The sequence below is a fragment of the Xenopus laevis genome, chromosome 2S (assembly GCF_017654675.1).
Source record: "Xenopus laevis strain J_2021 chromosome 2S, Xenopus_laevis_v10.1, whole genome shotgun sequence".
Taxonomy (NCBI): domain Eukaryota; kingdom Metazoa; phylum Chordata; class Amphibia; order Anura; family Pipidae; genus Xenopus; species Xenopus laevis.
Genome location: NC_054374.1, coordinates 91,337,365 through 91,362,083, shown reverse-complemented (window position 1 = coordinate 91,362,083; position 24,719 = coordinate 91,337,365). Strand labels below are relative to the sequence as shown.

Sequence of the window (24,719 nt, the reverse complement as noted above, 5' to 3'; positions counted from 1 at the left end):
AGGATTAAATTGCTGTTTTATTATTAAGTGTGCTTGTACAAATATATCGAAAGCATCTCATTGAACATATGGTTCTTTAGAAGGTGTTTGAATGTTGCAATTCTATGGATACAGAGCAATTAGAAGGGCTGACACAGAAACAGGGCTCTTTCTGTGAAAAGGGAGCACAACCGGTATTTTTTTTAGCAAAGTACATGCAGCATACAGGATTATGGCTTGTATTAAAACCAGAACAGGAATCATTTAAAGATTAGAAAAATGTGTTTAGTTTTTTTTGTTATCTTTGTAGTCGATGTGTTCTTCAAATTAAAACCACGAGTGATATAAATGGGATAATGTCTCCATACAAAGTCCTGGCCTTGAGGACTGTAGAATGATATATCTATTAAAATTGTGTTAAAAAAATAAAGTCATACTCAAATGTCATACTGAAATGTTGAGTGCCTGAGCATGGCTAGTAGAGGATTAACAAAATAGGGAGAGTTGCAATGATTTAATCTTAAATCACCAAAATGAATACTAAAGCAACATACAGTTCATTATATCATATTAAATGGCATTTTAAAGAATCCTGCCAAACTGGAATATATTTATATATATTTACTTTTGCCCTTTTACATCTTTTCCCTTGAGCCCCCATTTTGTGATTATTGCTGTGCTGCCTCAGAGATCATCTGACCACAAATACTGCAGCTCTAACTGTAACAGGACAAAGTGTGGCAAAATATTAAACTCTGTCTGTTTATTGGCTCATGTGACCTAATATGAATGATTTGTTTGTGTGCACCATGCATCATAGGATCCCAGGGGGCTGCTCTTTGTTTTTAAAATGGAAATTTTCTATTTAGGATTATCCAATGGCACATACTGCTAAAAATATATTATTATGAAAATGGCTTATTTAGATGAAGCAGGGTTTACGTATGAGCTTTTTTATGTAATATAATTTTATAGAGACCTACATGGTTCAGGAGCATAGTTTTCCTTTAAGACTACTAAAAACATTCAAACATGTAATAAATCCAAAAGGATTATTTTGCCATCAATGTGGATTCTTGCATCTTATTTAGGATCAAGTACAAAATGGAAAACATTTTTTAAAAAATTACTTTTTTATTGTTTTAGCTGGGTGGTTTTGGACTATTTTGGCACTGCAAGGCACTTCCAGGACACTTCAAAGATTGCATTGGTTGATCCCTACAGATGTCCCAAGAAATTTGTAATAGAACTAACTTAAAGCAGGTGGACTTGTACAAAAATGAAGCAGGAAATCATAAAATGGTCTTGGCTTTCTGAAGTATGTATTCATGTATAACTTTATTGTAAAGTGTTATGGAGCTGCAGTGTCGTACAACGCATAAAAGTACAATATAAATAAAAGTACAATATATAAAAGTATACAATAAATACAATAACTAAACACAGTACACAGAGCTTACTATGTGGTAAGAGACATATGGTGGGAAGGAGGTCCCTGTCCCATAGAGCTTACAGTCTAAGTGGGTGGCTACAATACAGGCAAAAATTGGAGGGGAAAATGTGCACAAGGTAAAGACATTGTCCAGTAGATACCAGGACTAGACTAATGTTCTGTAGATTAAGAGAGCAATCCTTTCAGAGGAATTCAGGGATGGAATTCCAGAGGTAAGAATCAGCAAGATAGAAAAGTTTGGGATGGAACGTGGCAGTGGATGTGGATGGTGTGGAAATAAGGTGGCTCTGAGAGTATTGAAGAAGACGGCCAGGAACGTGCAGTGAGATAATTAAAGGGATCGAGTGAGAGAGATCGATCCCGTGCTTAACAGGCAGCCATGCTAAGGATTTTAGTTGGGGTTGAACAGTTTCCCTCTTAGGAGTGAGCAGAAGGATTCTGGTAGCAGAGTTTAAGATTGATTGGAGGGGAGAGAGAAGGGAGTCAGGAAGACAGGTTAGTAGACATGAAATTTGATTTACAGAGATGCCTCTTAATGCTCATTCAGGCAGCAATAGTATAGCTGAACTCTGCACTTCACATGAATATACATGACACACAGGTTAGAGGACACATACTGTAGGGTTCTGGGGGGGGGCACCTGTGTTCCTCTCACTGCCCATTCCTCATGAATAGAGCATTTTTGAACAGAGGCATTTGAACAGAGACTTATTTTACAAGACTAGACATGGGTCTCTGTGCTCCAAAACAGTACAGAGACCGTAGTCAGTTTGTGAAGAGAGCAATGCAGGGTGGAAAAAGTGCAAAAACTACAGCATATAATTTGCATTTTGCACTTTGCCTTCCTGATGGTGTTCAACCATGCACCCACAGAAATAGAGCAGCTGTAATATAAAGAATACCTGTATCAGTTTTTATTTAAAAGATTCCTTAGAAACACATTTTCTAGCAGAACGCTAAACTGAATAAAAATTAAATAAATTAAAATAGTCTGAATGCCAAAAACTTAAAACATTTTTGTTTTTTTTACTATAATTCCAAATTTCTAGTAGAATTTTTTTTTCAAGTTTATTAAAACTACCGAGGTTGTATGTAAGTCAATGGGAGAGGTCCTGATCCTATTTGAATGTTTTTGTGGTCTGTGCTGGAATTAGCCTCAAAAGCTAAATTTCAGACATTTTGGGCAAAAATCAGAAAAATTTTGCGATTTGGGAAAAAACTGATAACATTTTGCTTTTTTAATAATAAATAAGGTCTAATCTTGGATTCTAGCTTGGTTGGACTTTTTTATTTAAATAGTCAGAAATAAATAAGGCCCCCCCCCCAATGTGTGTGGGAAAGGGTTATGCCCCTTTCCCACACTTATTAACAAGGCTATAGATATCTCCTCTTTCCCCATTACTGAAAGGAAAGATCCTTTAAGGGGAAGTGAGCAGCAAGGAATGCAGTACAAAGGGAAGATCATCAGTCAGGAACTTCCCATACTTCCTATAAGGAAAATGTTATAGTAAATATTTAAAGATGAATCTGCCTTTTGTGCTTCACTGTTCTGTTACCTCCACTAGAGCTATCTACCTTTCCAAAATCTTTCTGCCCCTTTTTTGTAAAAGACAGTCTGGGGTCTTTGTATGACTTCTCCTATCACCCAGAATATGATACATTTGAGTCTGCATTCTTACTTGGTTGCATTAAGTAAAGTAGAACTCTCTGAAATGCTTTGCTCTGAAACTTAGACCTTAACCAAACCTGCAGTCACCCACAGGGCTCTGCTATAAATACCACTCACAATAAAGTGGCACTGAATGTACCATTACTAAGCAACCAACAAGGTGTTCATTATCCCTGAAGGTAAACATTGCCTGCTTATCTGGAAATGCACATATTCAAGAAATAAATCGTTATAGAAAAAGGAGAAGGATAGATGCTGGATCCCGCAGTTGCAGGGGTGCAGAAAGTCCAAAAGTAACCCCATATAGAGTAACTTAAATTAAACTATTTACATTTAGTGGGCTTGCACACTTAAATTGGTTAACAGCGCAAGGTGGTATCACAAAAAAAGGATTTCTTTATATGAAAATTATATACAGTATATCATACAAAACAATAGTTGTCATAAATTTGTACATACAGTATAAGAAGATCAATCTTATTAGATAGCATAATACCAATACATACCATCCAATTGCATGCTCAAGGCAAAAAAGCAGTAAGCAGATACACTTGAATAAAAATGAGAATAGCCCCAACATTTCAGCGTTACCAAACACCAAAACGTTGGGGCTATTCTCACTTTTGGCAAGTCAAAAGTCAAATTAATGTGAAAATCCACATGTTTTGTACTTCCAGAATACTCAATATTTTCAGGATGTTTGCTCTGGTTTTCCTTCGATAATGCGATATATTCGAGTTCTTTGGGCGAAAACTAGAGTTTAAAGTAGAGTTTTCGGATAGTAAGCTCGAAAGTTGCACAATTGAAGTGACGATAGATTTTGCTGCGCCTCTTTGTCGCACCAGTTTTTTTTTGAGACGTGTTATTGCTAAATCAAAGGGATTTGGTTTTGGGAGTTGGTCAATTTCTTTCTATAAAAGTGTGAAAAAGTAAATAACCCACTTGATGTGCAACAATAAATATAGTCAAATGGTCTAACAGAATATTGCTCCTCCCATCACAATAGAAAGTTTCTGATTTAATGTGAAAAACCTTCCCCCATTGCCTCTAGACTTTATGGTGGTCACATAATATCCTACCCTCTAAAGAATGGCACATACAGTATATAAGAATTATTATATATTACTGATACATATTTTAGATTATTGGTTTTTGTTCAACAGAACACTGTAACATCTAATCAAACCAGCCTGAAGCCTGAGCATTTGATAATTTATACCTACTAAACAAAACAGATTTTGCATGGCTGATTACTAATTAGTTCAAATTCACTGCACAATTTACAGAGATCCCAGTGTATTATGTATTATGCAATGGATCTGACTACTAATCAATAAACTAATGTAATTATTTAAAACTATTAAATACTTCTTGTGTAGCAGCACTGATTTGAATACATGCTCACAGCATCTGTCTATAACGAATTAAAGCCCTCAATTCTTTGAGCTTTTTATGATGTGCCTACACATGAGTGCCAACTGGCTGCTAGACTGCTAGAGGGTGTGTTTAGAATTCTGAGCTGAGAAGAACTGAGCATGCTCAGTAGGCAACAGCCAAAGTAAATTCCTGAGGGATGGCTTTGAGTGGGTTAGAGGAGGAGGAGAAGAAGGAACCCTAAGTGATTAAGTGAATGCTGTAGCCTTACTATTAACCAGATTGGTAGGAATTTAAAGATTTAAAAGAGTCTATTTACTGATCACATTTTTATGGGGGGTTTACATGACCTTTAAGTCCAGACCACACATTACTACTGCTTATAACCCCATGCCCTCTACCTAAGTGACTTAAGCACTATTTTCTCTGCTCTGCTGGATCTGACATTTCTCAATCCAGTTCCCTGCTACAGCAACCTGATAGTCCAAGTTAATTCTTTTTTTTTAATTCAGGCGTTGTTTATTGAACTCAATTTACAAGACATACAATTACAAAGCATATCATCACATTATCACATTTGGTTATACAATACAGTCAAAGGCACATTCTGTAGTATAAGCAATATTTCACTTTAGAAGTATCACAGTAGTATCAAAAGGAAGTGCATAGCAATGTTCATCACTACCTAGAAAAAAAAACAGAGATTCGCTAGTCCTGTACCCAATCCAGCCACTTATCCCAAATATTATTAAATTTCTTAGCGCTACCTCTCTTTTTATATATCAAGGTCTCTAGGTTGCATAGTGTTTTAACCTCCTGCCTCCAGTGTACAGGGGAAGGAGGTAGGGCATCCTTCCACTTCCTTGTGATGAGCTTCCTTGCAAAAATAGACATTCTTTTACAAAAAGACCCTGTCAGAATGTAAAGAGGCCTATGCCGAAAAAGCAGGTTTTCACTGTTCTTGGGAGTGTGGTTTCCATAATTGCATCTAGAGCGTCAAGAATCTCTGACCAGTACGAAGCAAGGGCTGTGGGTGAGAGAGGTATTATGAGCATGGCATTTGGGGCATTCTGAAGAGGATTCTGGAAAGATTCGGTTTAGTTTAGCCGGATAATAATATGCCCTATGAATCAGATATAACTGTATCATTCTATCTCTATAATTGATGGAGACTGTGGGAGGAGAGGCCAACAGCTCTTCCTCATCCTCTAGCACCCCAACTTCTCTCTCCCACTTCTCTTTAAGGGACAATAGGGGTTTGTTGAAAAGTGCAGTGTGCAAACCTGCATAGAGTTTTGATATAATGCCTTTCGTGGAGCCCTGTGAAAAACAGTCAACCACACTGTAATGGGCTAACTGTATTGGTTGCTGCCTGTTCTGATGTTTAGGCTCTGCTTTACTTGAGTGTACCGTAACCATTGGTGCAGAGGTAGGTGAAAATTTTCTTGCAGTGTACCAAAGGGGACCATTTTCCCTTCTTGCCAAACCTCCCCTATGGTGTGGATGCCACACCTTGCCCATACAGGATTCTTGCCCAGCCTAGCAATGCCCGGAAACCAATAATTGTCCCATAGTGGTGTCTGAGGTAGTAATTTGTCAATCATAGCTATTTGTGAGGCTTTCCCCCAGATTGTGCACATAAAGGTCAACACCTGATTAGGGTATTTTATTGGCCGTGATTTTTTAATGAGAAGCCACTGGAATGGGGGGATGAACCACCCAGTAGTAGCCCATGCAATTGGTAAAGAGTCTGGTGAAAAGATTCCTCAACCCACACCACTAGGTGGCTTAGCTGAGCTGCCAAATAGTACAGGAAAATATTTGGGAAGGATACCCTACCTTGGAATTTGTCCCTGGTTAACGTACTTAAACTCAATTGAGGGCGGGTGAGGGCGGGTGGGCGGGTGCCCATCCAAATCAGTTGTCTAAAGCTAGAGTCAATTTTGGCAAAGAATGTTTTTTTAATCCAAATCGGAACTTGAAGAAGAACATATGTCAGTTTAGGGAGAAGAATCATCTTTATGAGCTGTATCCTACCCATTGGGCTTAACATCAAAGATTCCCACGCTTTAATTTTCTTTTCCACAGTTGTCAACAGAGGTAGAACATTAGAACTGTAGTAATCAGAGATGGGCAACTTGATCACTACTCCCATATAAGTAAATTGATCGACTATTGGAAAGGGAGATTGTGGCACTCTTCCCTGCACATTTGTGCCATCTACTAGCATTATGCTGGATTTCGCTACACTAGTGACCAACCCGTAAAGGTGTCCAAATTTTGTTGTTACCTCCATTAGACTCTGTAGGGATGGCCCTAAATCCCCAAGGTATATCAAAGTATCGTCAACATATAGCTGAATCCTCTCTTCCCTATTTCCCAGGCGCCACCCTTGAAAATTATCATGTATTCTGATTGTTTGAGCAAAGGGCTCCATGGCTAGGGCAAAGAGAAGGGGGGACATCGGGCAGCCGTGTCTCATACCCCTTTCCAGGGGGAACTGTTTTGAGGGTATGCCATTTACAATTAGGGCCGCCCTAGGCGAGTAGTACATGAGTCTTATCCAATTGGTATATGAAGGCACAAAATTAAAATGCTTCAAAATGGAACACATATAGGGCCATTCGACTGTGTCAAATGCCTTTGTAATGTCTAAGACAGCCACTGCCCTCTGGCCGGAGTTGTCATGTATAGTAGCAAGGTTTAAATAAAGCCGTCTAATATTTAGAGCAGTTGACTTCCCCTGCATAAACCCAGTCTGATCCTCTGCTATAATAGTGTGAATGACCTTATTAAACCTATTCGCTAGTACTTTTGCCAAAATTTTAATATCAGTTGGGAGCAGAGAAATTGGTCTGTAAGCATCCATAAGTGTAGGGTCTTTACCGGGCTTATGTAACAAGACTACAGAGGCCTCATACATGGAAGGAGGAAGGTGTCCCTCTTGGAAAGCATACTGCAGCATTGATATTAAGTAGGGCCCAATAATCTCCTTAAACCTTTTATAAAATTCAATTGGGAGGCCATCCGGGCCCGATGCTTTCCGGCAAGGAAAAGAGTTTATAGCATCGTACAATTCTCTCAAGGTTATTGCCTCATCTAACAGGGTCTTGTCAACATTGGACAACTGTGGCAACCTTAGGCTAGTTAAAAAGTTTTCCCTTTCTTCTGCTGACGTAGCATTGTTAGATTTGTAAACTTCAGTGTAATAGGAAGTCAGTAGGTCCTGTATTTCACTAGGTCGATTACACATTAGCTCTTGCTGATTTTTAAGTTCTGTTATTAGTGGAGTGGGATTGTCAGCTCTAGAAACATATGTGAGAAGCTTACCTACCCTCTCCCCATGCTCAAAAAAGGAAGCCTTAGTGAATAGTAATTTACGTTTAGCCTTAGTGGAAAGATAAGAAGAGTAGACTGATTGGGCAGATTGGAGGTTTTTATAGTGCTGTGGGATAGGGTTATTAACTACTGCAGCTTCACATTTAGCAACTTTATTAGCTAGAGTGATCTCCTCCAATTTTGAGGTGCGTTTAAATGCTGTAATTTCACTATGAAAGACCCCTCTCATATATGCTTTAAAAGTGTCCCATATTACTGATGGATCTCATTTGCCTCAAAAAATTCTCTCATATTACCAGCAAGTCTCTCATCATTGTCAATGATCTCCAACCAAATCGGATTCAAAGCCCACCTTTTCATTGTGCTATCCTGAGGGGTATGCCTAGCCAAAAGGGGGGCATGATCTGAGATGCCCCGGGATAGGTATACTATATCTTTAAGTCCAGCCAGGATCCCACCTGATAGGAAGATAAGGTCAATGCGGGATAGGGATAAGTGTGAAGTGGAAAAGCACGAATATTGAAGCTCTGTAGGATGCAAAAGTCTCCAGCCCTCTACTAGACCAAATGCCTCAATTATGCTGGCTAAATTAGTGGGATTTGGAGCTGTCTGTGGAGGCTGCCTATGCAACTTGTCCAGCTGCGGAGAGAGGACCGTATTGAAATCCCCAGCACAGATAATTTGAGCGTGTGGGCGAGCAGTGATGAATGGAATAAGTTGGTGTAGGCATTCATCTGAATACGGAGGGGGAATATACAAGTTAGCTAAATTTAGCTCTTTGGCTGCTATTTGGCAGTGAAGAAAGACAAATCTGCCTCTAGGGTCTATTTTAACAGTGTAGGGCCTAAAGAATACCGACTTTTTTATTAAAATAGACGTGCCAGCTGTGTAGGAGGAATAAACAGAGTGATAATAGTCCAAGTTAATTCTAATCACTAAGTTACTTTTAAGAAATCATTGTCTTGGCCAATCTGAATTCCAAGTGCTCATAGGTAACAATGTTCCTTTAGATCAGAGGTCCCCAAACTTTTTTAAGTCTTGAGCCACGTTCAAATGTAAAAAGAGTCGGTAGCAACTCAAACATAAAGACGTTCCTGGAGATACAAAATAAGTGCTGTGGTTGGCTATGTGGACTGGCAGCCTACAGGAGACTTTTTTTGCCAGTACTCCTGGTGCCTCCAAGCCAAGAACCTGCTTTGTGGCCACTAGGTTCTACATCCAAGGGGTTGGTGAGCAAAATGTTGCTCACTAGCCACTGGTTGGGGATTACTGCTTTATAAAAAAGGTTGACCTGTTAAGATTTATCTAAATTAATAGCTGTCTTATTATAACTCAATTCAGGTTCATGTTGCAGGCTACATTGACCTCTATGAAATCTGAATGTGAAATAAAAAACATTTATTTAAACCCAAATCAGAAAAGGTTGAGTGACACGTCATACATTTAGAAGCAGCTCGCAGGGATAACCAATTGGCTTGCTTCCAGTTTTTCTAGTGGGGTAGATTAAACATTTTCCCTGTTGCTATGCTGTTTCAACTGTTCTAGCACTAATCTTTATTCTTGCAATAGAGTTTGTTTTTCATGTGCAAGCTATTATACTTACTGGGGTTTTTTTGTAACGATATCCACATTTTTCTATTCATAGATCTATAGTGCCTTTTTCAGAACATATGCATTAGTGTCTGATTCACTTGCTGCAATTCAGGTATGGCTATTGAGACAATCAGCCAGCATGTCTAGGCAGACAGGAATTCCAGGGTTCCCTTGTACCCATACTTACACCTGCTCTTTATTTATCAGAGCAGGATGAATGGAAACATTGGTGTCGACACAAGTTGCTAAGAAGCATGTATGGGGGCAAATACTTTTCCGAAAACTGTCAATGCACAATTTATTTTGCATTTAAATTCATGCTTTGCACAGTAAACTGAATACATGAATATTATAGGTGTAAATATAGACAGATAAGATAAACATGAAAATCTTCAAATGAAGGCATTATTTAGAAAGGAATATCATCTTGACTAATCTTACCTCGTTTATGACTTAATGCACAAAGCAGGGGAATGTCATAGAGCTTTATAAACCACAGTGGAAATGCAAGTGGATAATGGATATTCTTCATAATGTTTGAAGAAAAAAATGTTCAATTAATGTTAAATAAGATATTTTAAGTACTGATGCTTGAATGTGATAAATCAAGAATAGACAGTAAAACGCATACACTTCTGTGCTTCTAGTTGTATAGAATTCCCACAAGCCAGTAAATGGTGCCTTGTAAAGCAAAAATAAATAAAATGACAAGCATTCGTCTTAAGGCATTTAGTGGATTGATCTGCTAATGCTTTTACTGAGAAAGAACTGTCATTATTTGTATGCAGCTGTAAAATATCTCCATGACTGGAGGAAACATGACTGTCTGTCCCTTGATAGTGTTTTATGAAAGCACATATGTTCAGAAATGCTACAACATCTGCATTTAGTGCTGATGACAAATTTGTTTTGCATACCATCTTAAACATCAGCTGGGCATTATGAACTGTGAGTGATATAACTGCAATTGCCATTTGTTTTAATTGTACAGTTGGACAGGTAGTTAGTGATGTCAATAGCACAACAGGTGCATTCCTGATAGGAACAATAAAACTTAGGCACAAGCACGTCATTACAGCATTTTTGTGAATGCTTTTATGTCTAGTGCTTGCACCTTCCCTTGTTACAGTGACTTGAATTGTCGATATTAAGCTGTCTAGGTAAAATAAATCTCAAGATAGAAAGAGAGATATTTTTATGGAATCCACATAAGAGTAAAATACTTAACTCTTTGTTTTTTAACAATTTTCCAATTGGTCTTCATTTTTCTTTAATTGGTTAACTTTCTCTTCTGTCTCTTTTGAGCTTTCAAATGTGGTTGACTGACTCTGGCAGACAAAAACCTATTGATCTGTGAGGCAACAATTTATTGTTAATGTTACCCTTATTGCTTACCTTTCTATTCAGGCCCTCTCCTATTCCTATTCCAGTCCTTATTGCCTAGGGTAAATTGGACCCTTGCAACCATATAACCACTGCAATTCCGAAGAGCTGCTACATAAAAAGCTTAATAATTCAAAAACCACAAATTATAAAAAAAAATTAAGACCGGAGGCAAATTCTCTCTACATCATACTATAAGTTAATTTAAAGGTGAACAACCTCTTTAAAATTTGTAATCAATTTGTGCAACAGATAAGTCATCAGGACATACAGTATTTTTTGTATTGTATGGTATACGTATAAATCAGTAAAATCTAACAGATATGACAATATCTATTTAAATGTATGTAACATTTTTGGAAGCATGCTTTATTAGGTTTATAGGTAATAAAAAAATACAACATTTTCATTGGTGTGTGTGTGCAGTTTGCTGCAGTAAATCAATACCACAAGTAAACAGATGCACAGAACATTTCAGTTCATAAAATATTGAGAGATTAGACTTATTTATTGCTGTGTGCGCTAAGGTAGTTGTAAAATGTTTCTCCGAATGAACAACTGAATCATTTTCATTCGCTATTACCCAGCATTTACTGTGCTATGCAAAAACACCTCAAGTGGGAAATTATTGAAGAAAGCCAAATCATGAACATTTGGTTGGCTCTCATATATATGTGAGTGATGTTTATTGACTTGCGGCTTTTATGTGCAAATTGAATTGTTAAAGTACATTATCTTGCCATTCTGTTGGGTGAGATTGGATCACTTAGCACATGAAACTAGAAAACAGGCTTATCAAAAGGAAAAAAATGTTATTTGCTTGCAAAGGTAATGAACGAATATAATGTAGTATAACCCTTTTCTTGTGTTAGTTCTAAGGCCAGGTTTCAATTTAAATACATCAGGACATTTACTGCCAAGTACACAACTGAAAATAAGTTTTTAACATAGCAATAACCTATGTATTGCCTACCTTGTTAGAGTAGCTCCTTCCACTATGCTACAACTATTCTTCATAGAAAAATTAAGTCTCCCACGTTGCCCATTTTCACCCCCGACAATGCCTTAGATGCACTGGGGAGCGCTCCAATCCCATTGGCTGTAATACAATGCAAGGGGCACATAATATTAATAACATCTTGGGTTTTTCAGGTACAATAGACCGCTTTTGCCTGGGGAAAATACGTCATAGCGAAATACTATTGTGATTTCCTGCAAATTTTCACAGTTTTGAAGTGAAACAGTACCAGGTAAAAAAAGTTTGCTCATCATTACTGCCTATACTTGACTCTTACATCATTAAAGCAATATTAAATGCACCATTATTGCAATGTATTATAAGCGGGGAAATCACTAGAAAGGATGTGCTCAAATTCACTGTGATGTCAATAGTTATCGCTGTGACACAATCAGTTACAGTGACTGCCTACCTAAATCAGCACAAAGGATAACAACACTAGACCTCTTCTTCTTCTTACAGGTTCTTGTGACACAATGTAATTTATTTATTTGTAATGTGCACCACAATAATGGGAAAGGCAAGGTGGGCTGTGTATTGGTTCATGCTGTAAGGAAAGTTCATAGTGCTGAGTCAATCAAAAAAGCCTTTGAAATTGCTGTAATGGTAATTTAATGGTAATTTCAATATATGCAACTAATAAAACTGAGAATGTGTGTGCTACATTGTGTGTACAGGCCTTGGTCTGTGTTTTCTAAGCTGTGCATCCATTAAAAAAAAAACATCCCTTAGTAGCTAAAAACTTCAGTTTCTACAAGAGTATTGCTGAACAACATCCCCCTTGTTCAACATGAGTCCAGTGAATAGGGATTGGGGTGACCATATTTTTTGCCTATTGTTTTAATAATGTAAAAATTATTGAGGGGTTGTAATATTGATTGCTAAAGCAAAAATTTTTTCAATTCCTTCACAATGTGAATAAATGTTAGCAAAGTAAAAATGTTACCTTTGCAAACACTTTGCCCCTCATGTGACAGTAGGATAGAGATTGCAAATGCGATAGTGCACAGTATGGGGCAGATTTATCAACGGTCGAGGTACATTTTCGAATGAAAAAAATTTGAATTTCAAGCTATTTTTGTGTACTTCGACTAGGGAATAGTCCAAATTCGATTCGAATTTGAAAAAAATTCAAAAAATTTAATTTCGAAATTTATCATGTACTGTCTCTTTAAAAATTCAACTTCGACCATCTGCCATCTAAAACCTGTCGAATTGCTGTTTTAGCCTATGGGGGACCTCCTAGAATGTATTTGGAGTCAATTGGTGGACTTTGAAAACTTGTTTTTGTTTTGTTTTTTTTGGAAAAAACGAATCAAATTCGGTCGAATGTGCTATTCCTTCGATTCGTAAGATTCGAATCTGGACCTTTCAATCGAAAACGTACCTATTCGACCAAAAAAAAACTTTGACTTAATTTCGGTTGGTCTTTTTGAATTCGAATTTCGAAGTTTTTTAAATTCAAAATTTGACCCTTGATAAATATGCCCCCTAGTTTTAAATGTACTTCCTATTGCAAGCAGTATATTAACATATTGGTCTTAGTTTCTGCTACATTGTTCCAAGAGTCAGAAACAGAACTGTAGAAAGGGGCGGATTTTCACAGGTTCATTTACAATTAATTTGCAGCTGAAATTTTTTTTTAAATAAATTATACTGGAAAGTTATTTCGAACGATGTTTTCTTTCACCAGGCAAAATCTGATTTATTAGACATACCCTTTAAAGGAGTTGTTCACGTTTAAATTAACTTTAGTATGATGTAGAGAGTGATATCATCATTTAATTTGCAATTGGTTTTCTTTTTTATTATATGCCATTTTTTGTGTAATTTAACATTGCTTGCTATGGTCCAGGTTACCCTAGTAAACATGCACTGAGTTTATGAAAAGACTGCAATGTGAATAGAAGAGGGATTGAATAGAAAGATGAGTAAAAACTATACTATACTATATTTCTAGCCTTGCAGAGCATTTGTTTTTTTTTTTGTTTTTGAAAGATGGAAAGAGGCAAAATAAGAATATAAATAATTAAAATAATTAAAAAACTATAAAAAAGAAAAAATGAAGGCAATTGCAGGGGCGATCCTGGCCCCTCCCCCGCCTGAGGCAGCTTGCTGCTGCCGTCCCCCTCCCCCGCATACTCACCTATGTGCGCTGGAGGGGGTTGAGGGGGGTCCACAACACCGGCAGAGAGGTCCAGGGGGGTCCAGGAGAGTGCAATTGCGCTCTCGGTGCTATATAGAGCCTATTTCCGGTTAAAGTTACAGAAGTGGCATTTTGCTACCCTTGGTAACCAGTGGGTTACCTGACCTCACTGGCGCAGCGCCCCTGGCCAATTGAAAAGGTGCTTAGAAGTAGCCACTCTGTAGCATAAAAAAAGTTAGCTTAAAGGAGAACTAAACCCCCTTGCTAATAAAAACCCCTACCCTCCATAGGGACTATGGAGGGTAGGGGGTAGGTGTGTTTTATTAGCAAGGGGGTTTAGTTCTCCTTTAAAGGTGAAACACCCATTTAAGAAAACGGATCCCCCAACAAGCAGATGAACTAGTAAAGCCAATTAACTAAAAGCTTGTCTACATTATTGACGCTAAAAAAAAGGCGTATCCTTCCTAGAACTTTTTATATTAAGCATTGCCTTGTGCTTCGAGGAACAATGCTCAAATAAACTGGTGCTCCCCATCCGGTTTGCTCTTGCTCGCCCGATGTTCTTTGACATGACGTGCCCATTGAGCTAACACGACTATGGAGAGTACAAAACGCACAAGGTTTTGTTCTGCAAGGGTTTACAGCGAGGCATGAGCTTGACATTCCAGTGAACTCTCTCAAACTCACCAGGAGTTTCAGTACCCTGGGCAGCAACTCCCCTGTTGCCGTTCGGAATTAGGACCCTGCAGCCTTCCTTGCGCGTGCACGCCACGAAACCACGCCCCTAAGGCATCCGGCTCCAGAATGTGTCAGGATACAGACTTTGGCATGGAGCCAGCCTGAGTGGGGAGAGACACAGCATCGCCCTGACCTCCCGTGGAGCAGGAGAAGTGGACTCCGGAGGAGGAGGAGGAGAAGAGAGCCTTCAGTACTGGAGAGAGCACAGCACACTGAAAACACTCACTGCTCTCACTTCCATTGCATTGTGTGTGTGAGACTCTATATATGTGTGTGTGTTACTGCTGCTGCTGCTGCTTGTCTCTCTTATTCCTGCACTTCTCTCCCACCCAGTCTCCTGCTCATATCCCTCCTCTGTCTGCTTAGTGTGAATGCATCTGTCACAGAGGAGGGGAGAAGCAGAAGGAGAACAAGAAAATCGAGCAGGAGGAAGAAACGAAGGAGGGGAGGGCAAATCTGTGTTGGAAGTTCCTTACAGAAGGGGAGGGGGGAATTATGAAGAGTACTTGGGATGGGGTTAAAAAAAGGAGAAGAAACGCCAAGAGTTAATTTCCCTCTGGGAATAAATCAAGCGGAAATACCTGTGTTTTATTTTTTCTCTCTATTTCTGGATTTATTCTAAATTTTGTCATCAAAGCATTCTGCCATTCAGATTTATTGCCTGCTTTGTGTTTTTTCCTCTGTTCCCCCCTTTTTCTTAATCTTTTTTTTTTTTTCCTTTTACAAAGCCGACCTGTGATCAGCCATTACTTTCCTTGGCAGGCTTGTAGGAATCTCTGGCATTATTATTTTTGTATGTGTCTATGTGGTGGAATCACACTCAACATTTTCTCTCCATTCCAGTTTGTGTGCATGGATCTCAAAGAAGGTGAAATGTGCTCCCAAGATCTTTGTTAATAATTATTCCTTTTTTTTAATGATCATTTTTATTCTATTGCTTTTCCAGAACGTGGTGTTTTATTAATTCTTTTTTGATCAGCACGGGAGGAGGTGGGAAAGGGGAGAGGGAAAAGGGGGGTGGTTGCTGGAGTCTTGGTGCTGCTGCTGGTGTTGTGGGTGCAATGGATGGCCCACGGTGCAATGGCTTTCGGAAAAAGAGGCGATCTAAATCCCAAAGGGATCGGGAGATGAGACCCAAAAGTGGATTAAGGGTTGCCAGGAACGGTTCTTTGCTTTTCTCATCTGGATCTGAAAAAGAAGACAATGAGAACCCAACCGGCTCCTCCTTGCCCAGACCCAAACCACCCAGGAGAAAGAGGAAAGAGTCCTCTTCAGCTGAAGAAGACATCATTGATGGATTTGCAATGACCAGCTTTGTGACTTTTCAGGCTTTGGAGGTAAGGAGAGAGCTGTGTTTAAAGGGTGTGTGCTTTGGATTGTGGGGGTTCATTTAAGGTCCTAATGTTTTAGAGTGAAGTGGTTGAGAGGAGAGAGGGGGGCTGGACCTATGTCACTGCAGAATGTCGTTTAATCCTTTCGTGCCTAGGTTTGGGAAAGCGAGTGGCTGGCTGCAGGTCACACTCAAACATTCTCCAGCACTGGGGTGGTTAATTCTGTAGCTTAGCTGGAGATATGGAAATGAAGTGTCTGTGTTAGGGTGGATGAGGTTTTTAAAACACAGATTGCTATAACTGTTTAAGTGTATGTTGATGGTTACTTTAATCAGCTAAATAGTATTATGTTTTAGTATTTTAGGTGGATCTCTACATCTTCGGGAGTGGTTTAGGTTTAAACAAGGTTATTGGACCAATGTGTTCTGATAGTCACTGGGTAACACTTAACAAACATGAATGTGACAATGAATGCTCCTTCTTACTTAACAGGGGTTAATGAAAATATCAAATCATCCCTGCTGATGTCCTGTGTTAAAGGCTTCTCCTGCTATTGTCTGTGCAAAAGTGATTCTCTGTTTTCTGGCAAATGCTTTGAGTTTTTGTAGTGATCGGACACCTGCAGCGCTTTAACCACTAAAATATATATTTTGCATTGTGTCTCATCTGGGAAGTGATTGTGGTTTGGAATGTTTCTGTGCTGGCGCACTGATTTGGCAGAAAGTATGGCTTTGTTTGCTTTAAAATGTCTCTTGTCTGTGCTCTACCATTGCTACATGCAGCTCATTCAGCAAAGCATTGTGTAAGAAAATGGCATGGCTGTAAGGAGAAACTTTCCCCCCATTTTTCTGCTGTATAATTTTTGTGGATAAAAGGTGACCAAGGCCATAATGCTGATTTGATGATGATCCGGTCTTGCTTTGTCATGCTGTACTTATACAAACTGAGTTCATTGTTCAAGGTTACCTTGCTGTAAGATCTAAAGTGAATGGGTGATTAGGAGATTGCCTGATTGCCATCAATATGAAATCCCACATGCAAATACAAAGCAGAATGAATTTTAGTCTCCTGGGACCAGTTAAGCCAAAGCTTTGGGAGCATGTCTGGCCCCTAAAGTGTTACTGTTTATTGGTGGGAATAAAATGGCAGCATCTACTACTAGCTATTCATGAAATACACTAATATAATACTGTTGTGACATAAAATTGTGTAAGCAGTAATCTGCCTTGGAATATCCCAAAATAGCCAGTGATCTGCGTTATGTTGCATTTGACCAAATTCAGTATTTGTGATTATACCAGGTGTTTTCACTTTACATAAATACATATGTTTTAACATTACATGATATGTTCACCTACTTTCTTTGGGTAATTGCTCACCTCATGTTCTCCTGTTGGTCAGTATGAAAGAGTCTGAATCCTACTTGGTGGTAGTTGGTGTCTTCTTAGTTTTTTTGCACCTGTTAGATATAAAAAGGCTACTAGGCCATTTAAATGTTTTTCAATAGTCAATCCATTTTAGGGGGAATTTCAGGAGGACATCTTTTCAAAATATTTCACAATTTCCTTTTTTTTCACTACAAGTTTGTTACCCAAGACAATATTAATGTTTTTCCATTCTGTACATCTTGAGTGATGCATGTAAAATGCTTTAATGGGTACCTTGTCAAAATAAGATTGATTCATACATGTCTAATATTGTTCAAGTAATTTCTGTCTGAGTAGACCTTTTGCTAATTGTGAACCATTGTTATCACCGAAGCAAACTGGACAGAGATGATATGCACAATTTGGTGGTTTCTGACATTAGTAGCTAGTTGGCGCCTGATGTGGGCTATAATTTGAAGACACCATGTGGTAGACTTTTCCCACTTCTGAGTTACATTAGATATGTCTAAACAAAACCACATATGCTTTGGAGCCTGAAAGACCTTGTAAATAATAATGATTATGTACTGTAGGTAATTGGTTGGATGCCCAACTTTGTTTGACCAAGTGCTGCAGTGCTATGATTTTAGATGACCAGGGTTGAGGTGCTTTGTGCCAGACTTTCAAAAGAATTATACATTATGTTCTGCAACAAAAAAGCTATCTAGAAAAGTATAAATTGGTGGTTGAACGTTAAAAGACAAGTGAAGTCAAATTTTCCAGGTGGTGGGCATTCAGTTTTTTCCCCTAACCGGAGCTCTTTTTCATGAAAAACTACAGCAGTCCAGGAAAGTTTCTAAAGATGAGCCATACAGCCATCTTACCTGTCTTTTTCAAACATTGTTCTCCAACTAGGACTAGCATATGTGCAATAGAGTAAAGTACACTACTGAGCATGTGGCATGGGGAGAGTGACGCTTCTTTTAAAAGTTTCCCAGGTTGGTGCAGTTTTATTCGAAAAAAAAAAAGAGTTCTGGCAGATGGGAAAAAATGCAATTTTATTCAGTGGAAGGTGGTTAACATTTTGAAACCTATTTTGAATTAGCCCTTCCTTGTCTTTTAAGCTGTTGGCATAAAGTCCAATCCTCTTGTGTGGCAGGTGTTTTACCAGAAAACTCAGGGGATGGCTTTCTGCAGGTAGAGAAAAGTGATGTTTTCGTAACTAACCACAAGGGAACTAAAAAGAAAGATTGATTTCATGTATTGTATTCCAGATATTGTATTGATTCCAGTGCATGTATAAACGATGTTGTGTTTTGGGCTATAAAATATGCCTTTAAGTGTTTTTTTAAATCCCACATTGTACTTAAAACCAGAATTCTTCATTGTATTAAGGTGAAACTTTCTGGCTGTTTTCTTACGTGCTCTTTTATATAGTAAACTGTGTATATTGTATCGAGTACTGATATCAGATGCCATAATTCAGAAATGTACAATATTCCTTACCACTCCTGATAAAGTTTCCAAGAGGCTGAGAAATATTGACACAGAGTGAGGTCTTCTTGATAAATGTTTTATAAAATGTATCAAAACAGTTGAAAGAATACATATTTTATTAAATAGAATAATCACCACACTGCGTACCCTAAAATGTATGTCTTTGCTGTGTTAAATACCCACCAACATTAAAGGTAAATATTATTTTTGCTGTTAAGGAGTTACACAAATCAGGAGCATTTCAAGTAGGCAATCTTTTGTTTTTGCAGGGTTATAAACAGCAGATATTTTAAAAGCCATGTAAAGCCTTTCATCCACATCCCATTTACTCCTAAACAGTTTGTGAACCCATAAAGAAAAAGAAAAGTTGCCTAATGAAAGAATATGCTTCTAAGCAACTTTCCAATTGTTACTGAAAGAAGTAGCTCAGGTTCCTAGGACTGAACAAGTCTGTCTTTTATCCCCATGTTTGATTCCAGTGCTATATATATAAAAAAAATATTATCTCTATATGTAAGATAAAAGCAAGATAACAGCAAGATGCCTGATATTGTGCTGGGATTCAACATTCTTATTTGTCAGTTCCTTTGCATTTATAATGAAGTTTTTGATCAGTATAATTCTTGTTGGTGAATTTCCTTGCATCTATAATAATGTTTTTTGGCAAATTCCGTAAAAAAATTCCAAATTCCGTGGCAAATTCCATAAAAAAATAGGGGGCGCTATGGAACAGCCTTGCAAATGTGTTTACATGAGTAGCATTCCTCATCTTCCAAGTTAGCAGAAATCATCAGGTAAGCTGTTGCTTTCTCTACAGTAGGGTGACATTACACATGCAAATATAGTACAAGGGGCAAACCCCAACGCTTTGAGTGTGCTGCTCTTCTCAGACTTAGTTGGGGATGGTGCCCCCCAATATTAACCTTGGATCTTTATTAACCTGCCTCTATCTGCAATTGTAATGTAAATCAGCTGTGATGATCCAATCCAATGTTGTGGCGTTCTGGTTGATTCATTAAAACAAAAAAATTATATAATTGCTGTCCTGGTGGTTAGCTTTTCTGGAGCAGCCTTGGGTCAAATGCATCAGACAATGGATGACTTTCATTGTACTTTAAGGGTAAGGATTTTCCTTGCCCAGATTTGATAATGTCTGTGACATTGTATAAACTATTAGGTTTAAAATGTTTGTAAGGCAGTTCCCTGCCACCAGTGGAAAGCACAAGAGGTGCAAGATGGTTAATTTTGGTTTTCCTATTCCATTACAGCCATGGTTCTTATTGAAAAGACTGTCATCAACCACCTTGAAAAGGCCTCTACCGTCAATCTATCACTGCAAACCCTACTGTTGCATACCTATCCCAACTGTGTAGTACTGCATGCTGATTTCTTCATGTTATTTTTTATAACAGATGCATGTCCAGCTCTGAGGAAAAAAAATGTGTTTCACAATTTTTTCTACATTTAAAGTGTTTCTTCAACTGCTTGGTGTCCTGGTGGAGATGCCTTCACTGGTGCCTTAGTGGGTCGAAGCAGAAGATTATTGTAAGGTTAATTCAACTGAAAAGTGGCCTGCACATTGAGAAAGACAAAGACATGCTAAAGCTGAGATTTATCTAATGCTAATAAATAGTAGTTTATATATATTAGAATATATAAGCAGCTGCGTAGCTTATCGTTGAATCATTGTTTTTGGGATCCTGCAAATGTTATTCATGACCTGCGTAATGATGGTGCTCGTTCTTTTAATGTAATCATTTGTGATGTTCTTTATTTACACATAATGGGTGTATATTATCTTAAAGCACTAGTCAAAAAGAAGACATTGTATTCAAATATAATTTATAATTGTAAATAGATAAAAACACTTATGAACCAGTTAAAAGTGCTTATCAATCAAACTGTCTGGTAGACTCTTCTGACAATGTATTGTCATTAGGCACATCATCAGCAACGTCATATTTTATGTTTTCTTATGTGTGTTTTAAATCTCATGTCATGTTCATTGAATGGCCCACATAGGAGTTTCATTTAATTGTTATATTGCTGTTTCTTTGATCTGATAAAACAATATGTGTAAACAAATCTTTACAGAAATGATCTTTAATAATACTATATCTTTGGTTTACCTGTATGGAACATGCGTTGTTAAATAATAAGCCAATAGTAATGATTTCATCAAGAACCTCAATTATTTGTGAAACACACACAATAAATCTTAGGGCTAACATTTTTAAAACAAATGAAATTATTGGTGGCGTGATAGAGAATATGTTGCCGTTATATTTACATATGGTAATAAAGATAACATGGATGGACAGGTGTTACTTAATTTACCTTCTAGAATGATACACAGCCACACTTTACAGGGCCCTCCAGTGCGTGCTTTAAAATGTTCTCTTCTACCCGGAGCCTACACATTAATACACATACATTGGTCCTGCAGACTGCTCTAGTGACCTTGAATTAACATCTGATGTTTCACTCTTTACACTACCTTGCTTGCCTTATATTTCCAGCAACATGCACATTCTTCCATGAATGGGTGTTTGAAATTGGCTACTATCCCCTCTTTTTATACTGCAAATGGAAATTACCTGTCATCTCTGTACCAATGAGAACTTTCCCACGACCAACAGAGTATGCCCACACCTGGATGAGGTTAAACCTCCCCACACTGATACTTAGAACTGGCTCTTTATCTGAGCTTATACAATGTACTGTTGACTGGTTAAAAATAAGAGTTAATCCCTTCTCCCTCATGCTAATTATGTTATATAATTAATTTTAATTTGCATTAGGATATACGGTTGTAAAGGTTTTAGGCTTCAGACTGCTCAATTTACAGCTTCAACTTCATCAGCCTGCTTTGTCCGACAACTGGTCAGCTACAATTCTTGACTTTGGAAATCTAACTTCCATAAATATGTATATTAGGACACATTTACAGGTTGTTGCTATTACTTACCCACATGGCAGATTTATAGGGTATTCTTAGCACTAAAGGTGGAATGCAAGTGCAACTCAACACCAGCACCTGCATCAAATTAAGAAAATCATTCTGCTTCATTGTTTATCAAATGTACATACTACAATTCTGTTGCATCTACATGTAGTTACTTTCAGGCAGTATTGATAAATGAATCCCTACGCATTAATCATTAAACATACACTTATATGTAGACTCTGTATGTAACCCTACTGTAACCCTACTGTAACTAATTTGGCTTTGTGAGTGGTGCAGTGCAGTGGCAACCCATCCTTTAAAGCAACATGAGATTAAAAAACAGGCAACATTTCAAGCAATGATATACTGCATGTGCTGCTATTGAAAATGGAAAAATATCCTGTGCACATATGCCTTATACTTCTATTAATCCACAAAACAGTTGATGCACATTGAGTTTATCTTTGCAGTCACATGTGGCATTTAGTCTTGCACGTGACACTTACAGAGGATAAGAAACAAATCTTACTTTTACTCAATATAAAAATAGGTGAATAGGCAGTTGGACTTGAATAGAGGAGTTGACTGATAGTGGGTTATAGGGTTAATGTATCAAAGTTTATGGTTAACATAACAATTCGATACGATCAAGCTTTAATCATAATTTTGGACAGCTATATAAACGAAATTGACCAGTGTCATCTGCTTTTGTTAACCAGTGCCACATTAAGGGGCACATTTACCTAGGGTCGAATATCGAGGGTTAATTAACCCTCAATATTCGACCGTCGAATTAAAATCCTTCGACTTCGAATATCGAAGTCGAAGGATTTAGCGCTATTCCTGCGATCGAACGATCGAAGGAATAATCATTCAATCGAACGATTAAACCCTTCGAATCGAACGATTCGAAGGATTTTAATCCATCGATCGAAGGATATTCCTTCGATCAGGAAATTGTTAGGAAGCCTATGGGGACCTTACATTTGCCTCGGTAGGTTTTAGGTGGTCGAACTAGGGGGTCGAAGAATTTTTTAAAGAGACAGTACTTCGACTATCGAATGGTCGAATAGTCGAACGATTTTTAGTTCGAATCGTTCGATTCGAAGTCGAAGGTGGTAGTCGAAGGTCAAAGTAGCCGATTCGATGGTCGAAGTAGCTATATTTGACCATTCTAAATTGAACTTTTTTTTCCTTTATTCCTTCACTCGAACTAAGTAAATGGGCCCCTAAGTGTTTTAAAGGAACAGTAACACCAAAAAATGTAAGTGTTTTAAAGTAATGAAAATATCATGTAGTGTTGCCCTGCACTGGTAAAACTGATCTGTTTGCTTCAGAAACACTACTTTAGTTCATATAAACAAGCTGCTGTGGAGCAATGGCGGAAATTGAAAAACGGCTATATGGCACAGGTTAACTAATGGATAACAGATAACACCATTAGACAGACAGAGCTTATCTGCTATCTGCTGTGTAACTTGAGCTTGTTCTCTTTTGAATGGCTGCCCCCATTGCTACACCACAGCTTATTTATATAAACAATAGTAGTGTTTCTTAAGCAAACACAGCAGTTTTACCAGTGCAGGGCAATACTGCATTATATTTTCATTACTTTAAAACACTTTTCTTTTTTGACGTTACTGTTCCTTTAATATGAAATGTATTTTGATTAGGATAATGCAAGCACAAATGTTATGGAATACAAGCATTTTGTTTGACCTTGAATTTGTCCCTTGCTGAATAAATGTCATAGTCCATCATTTAGATTTACAGATCTCTTTGAGTTTCAATGTGTTTGTGATTATGGCCCATTTATGTTGCTGGTAAGTGGCATGTGTGTAGGTAACCTCTAGCTTTTCTCTTATCACACGAGCAACACTGACATTTAAAAAATATGTTTCCTAATTCATAAGCTGCAATGATGTTATTAGACCGCTTTTTTTTTAAGTTTTTAAAGTATGTTTATTCATTTTCAATTGGACCGCTTTTAATCGATTCGGACTTTTAGAGGTTTTGAATTTTTTTTCTCTATGAATTTTCTGAAAAACTCAAAATTTTCTCTAATGTTTCTCGAGGTATTCATATTTTTGTTTGTCCTTTTTATGTTCAGATCTTTTAATAAATTCAGCGAGTTAGTGAGTTTAGTTGTGGTTTCAAAAACATCTAAAACCACTAAAATCTGACCTTTAACCGTTAAATCATCATCTACGTATATGCTTAACCTGTACTAGGCAATGGTGTTTTACATAAATAATCAAAACTCCATAGAGAGTAAATGTTAATACTTGCCATGTTGAGTTTGTGCAGCCTGATGACATAGTAGATCAGACCCCCCTTTGCAGCTTGGAGATGGTTCTGATTGATAGGGGCACTGTGCAAACTGCAGGCTATAGGTGGGTCATGGCACATATTGCATGACCATCTGTGGTTATAGTGGCAGTTAAAAACATTGTGCTGTCTACAGGAAAGTATCCGACCAATTTGTGGCTGGAGTAATGTCATTGTAGAGTTGATTCCTGTGTGTGATAGAATAGTGATAGTTACATACTATAGTTACATAGTTAATTTGGGTTAAGGACCAAAGTCTATCAAGTTCAACCCCTTTAAATGAAACTTTGTGCACATCCATACACACACTCACACTGACCCCTCCATACACTCACTATATATACCCATATCTATATTAATGTTAGATTTTAGCATCACTATAGCCTTGGATATTATGCTTGTCCATGAAATCATCCAAGCCCTCTTAAAGGCATTAACTGAATCAGCCATCACAACACCTGGCAGGTCATTCCACAACCTCACTGTTTTCACTGTGAAGAACCAATTATGCTGCTTCAATTGAATGTTCTGTTCCTTTAGTCTAAAGGGGTGGCCTC

General features: G+C 37.9%; 1 protein-coding gene across 1 annotated transcript in view; it reads left to right on the top strand.

Moving 5' to 3' along the window:
• Positions 1 to 14,763: 14,763 nt before the first annotated feature.
• The window catches only part of LOC108709652 (autism susceptibility gene 2 protein homolog), a 304,871-nt gene continuing 294,915 nt past the window's right edge, over positions 14,764 to 24,719 (top strand). The window contains exon 1 of the mRNA XM_041584124.1: positions 14,764 to 16,029. Coding sequence (XP_041440058.1) covers positions 15,754 to 16,029 — 276 coding nt within the window. The 5' untranslated portion in view covers positions 14,764 to 15,753. The remainder of the gene's footprint in view (positions 16,030 to 24,719) is intronic.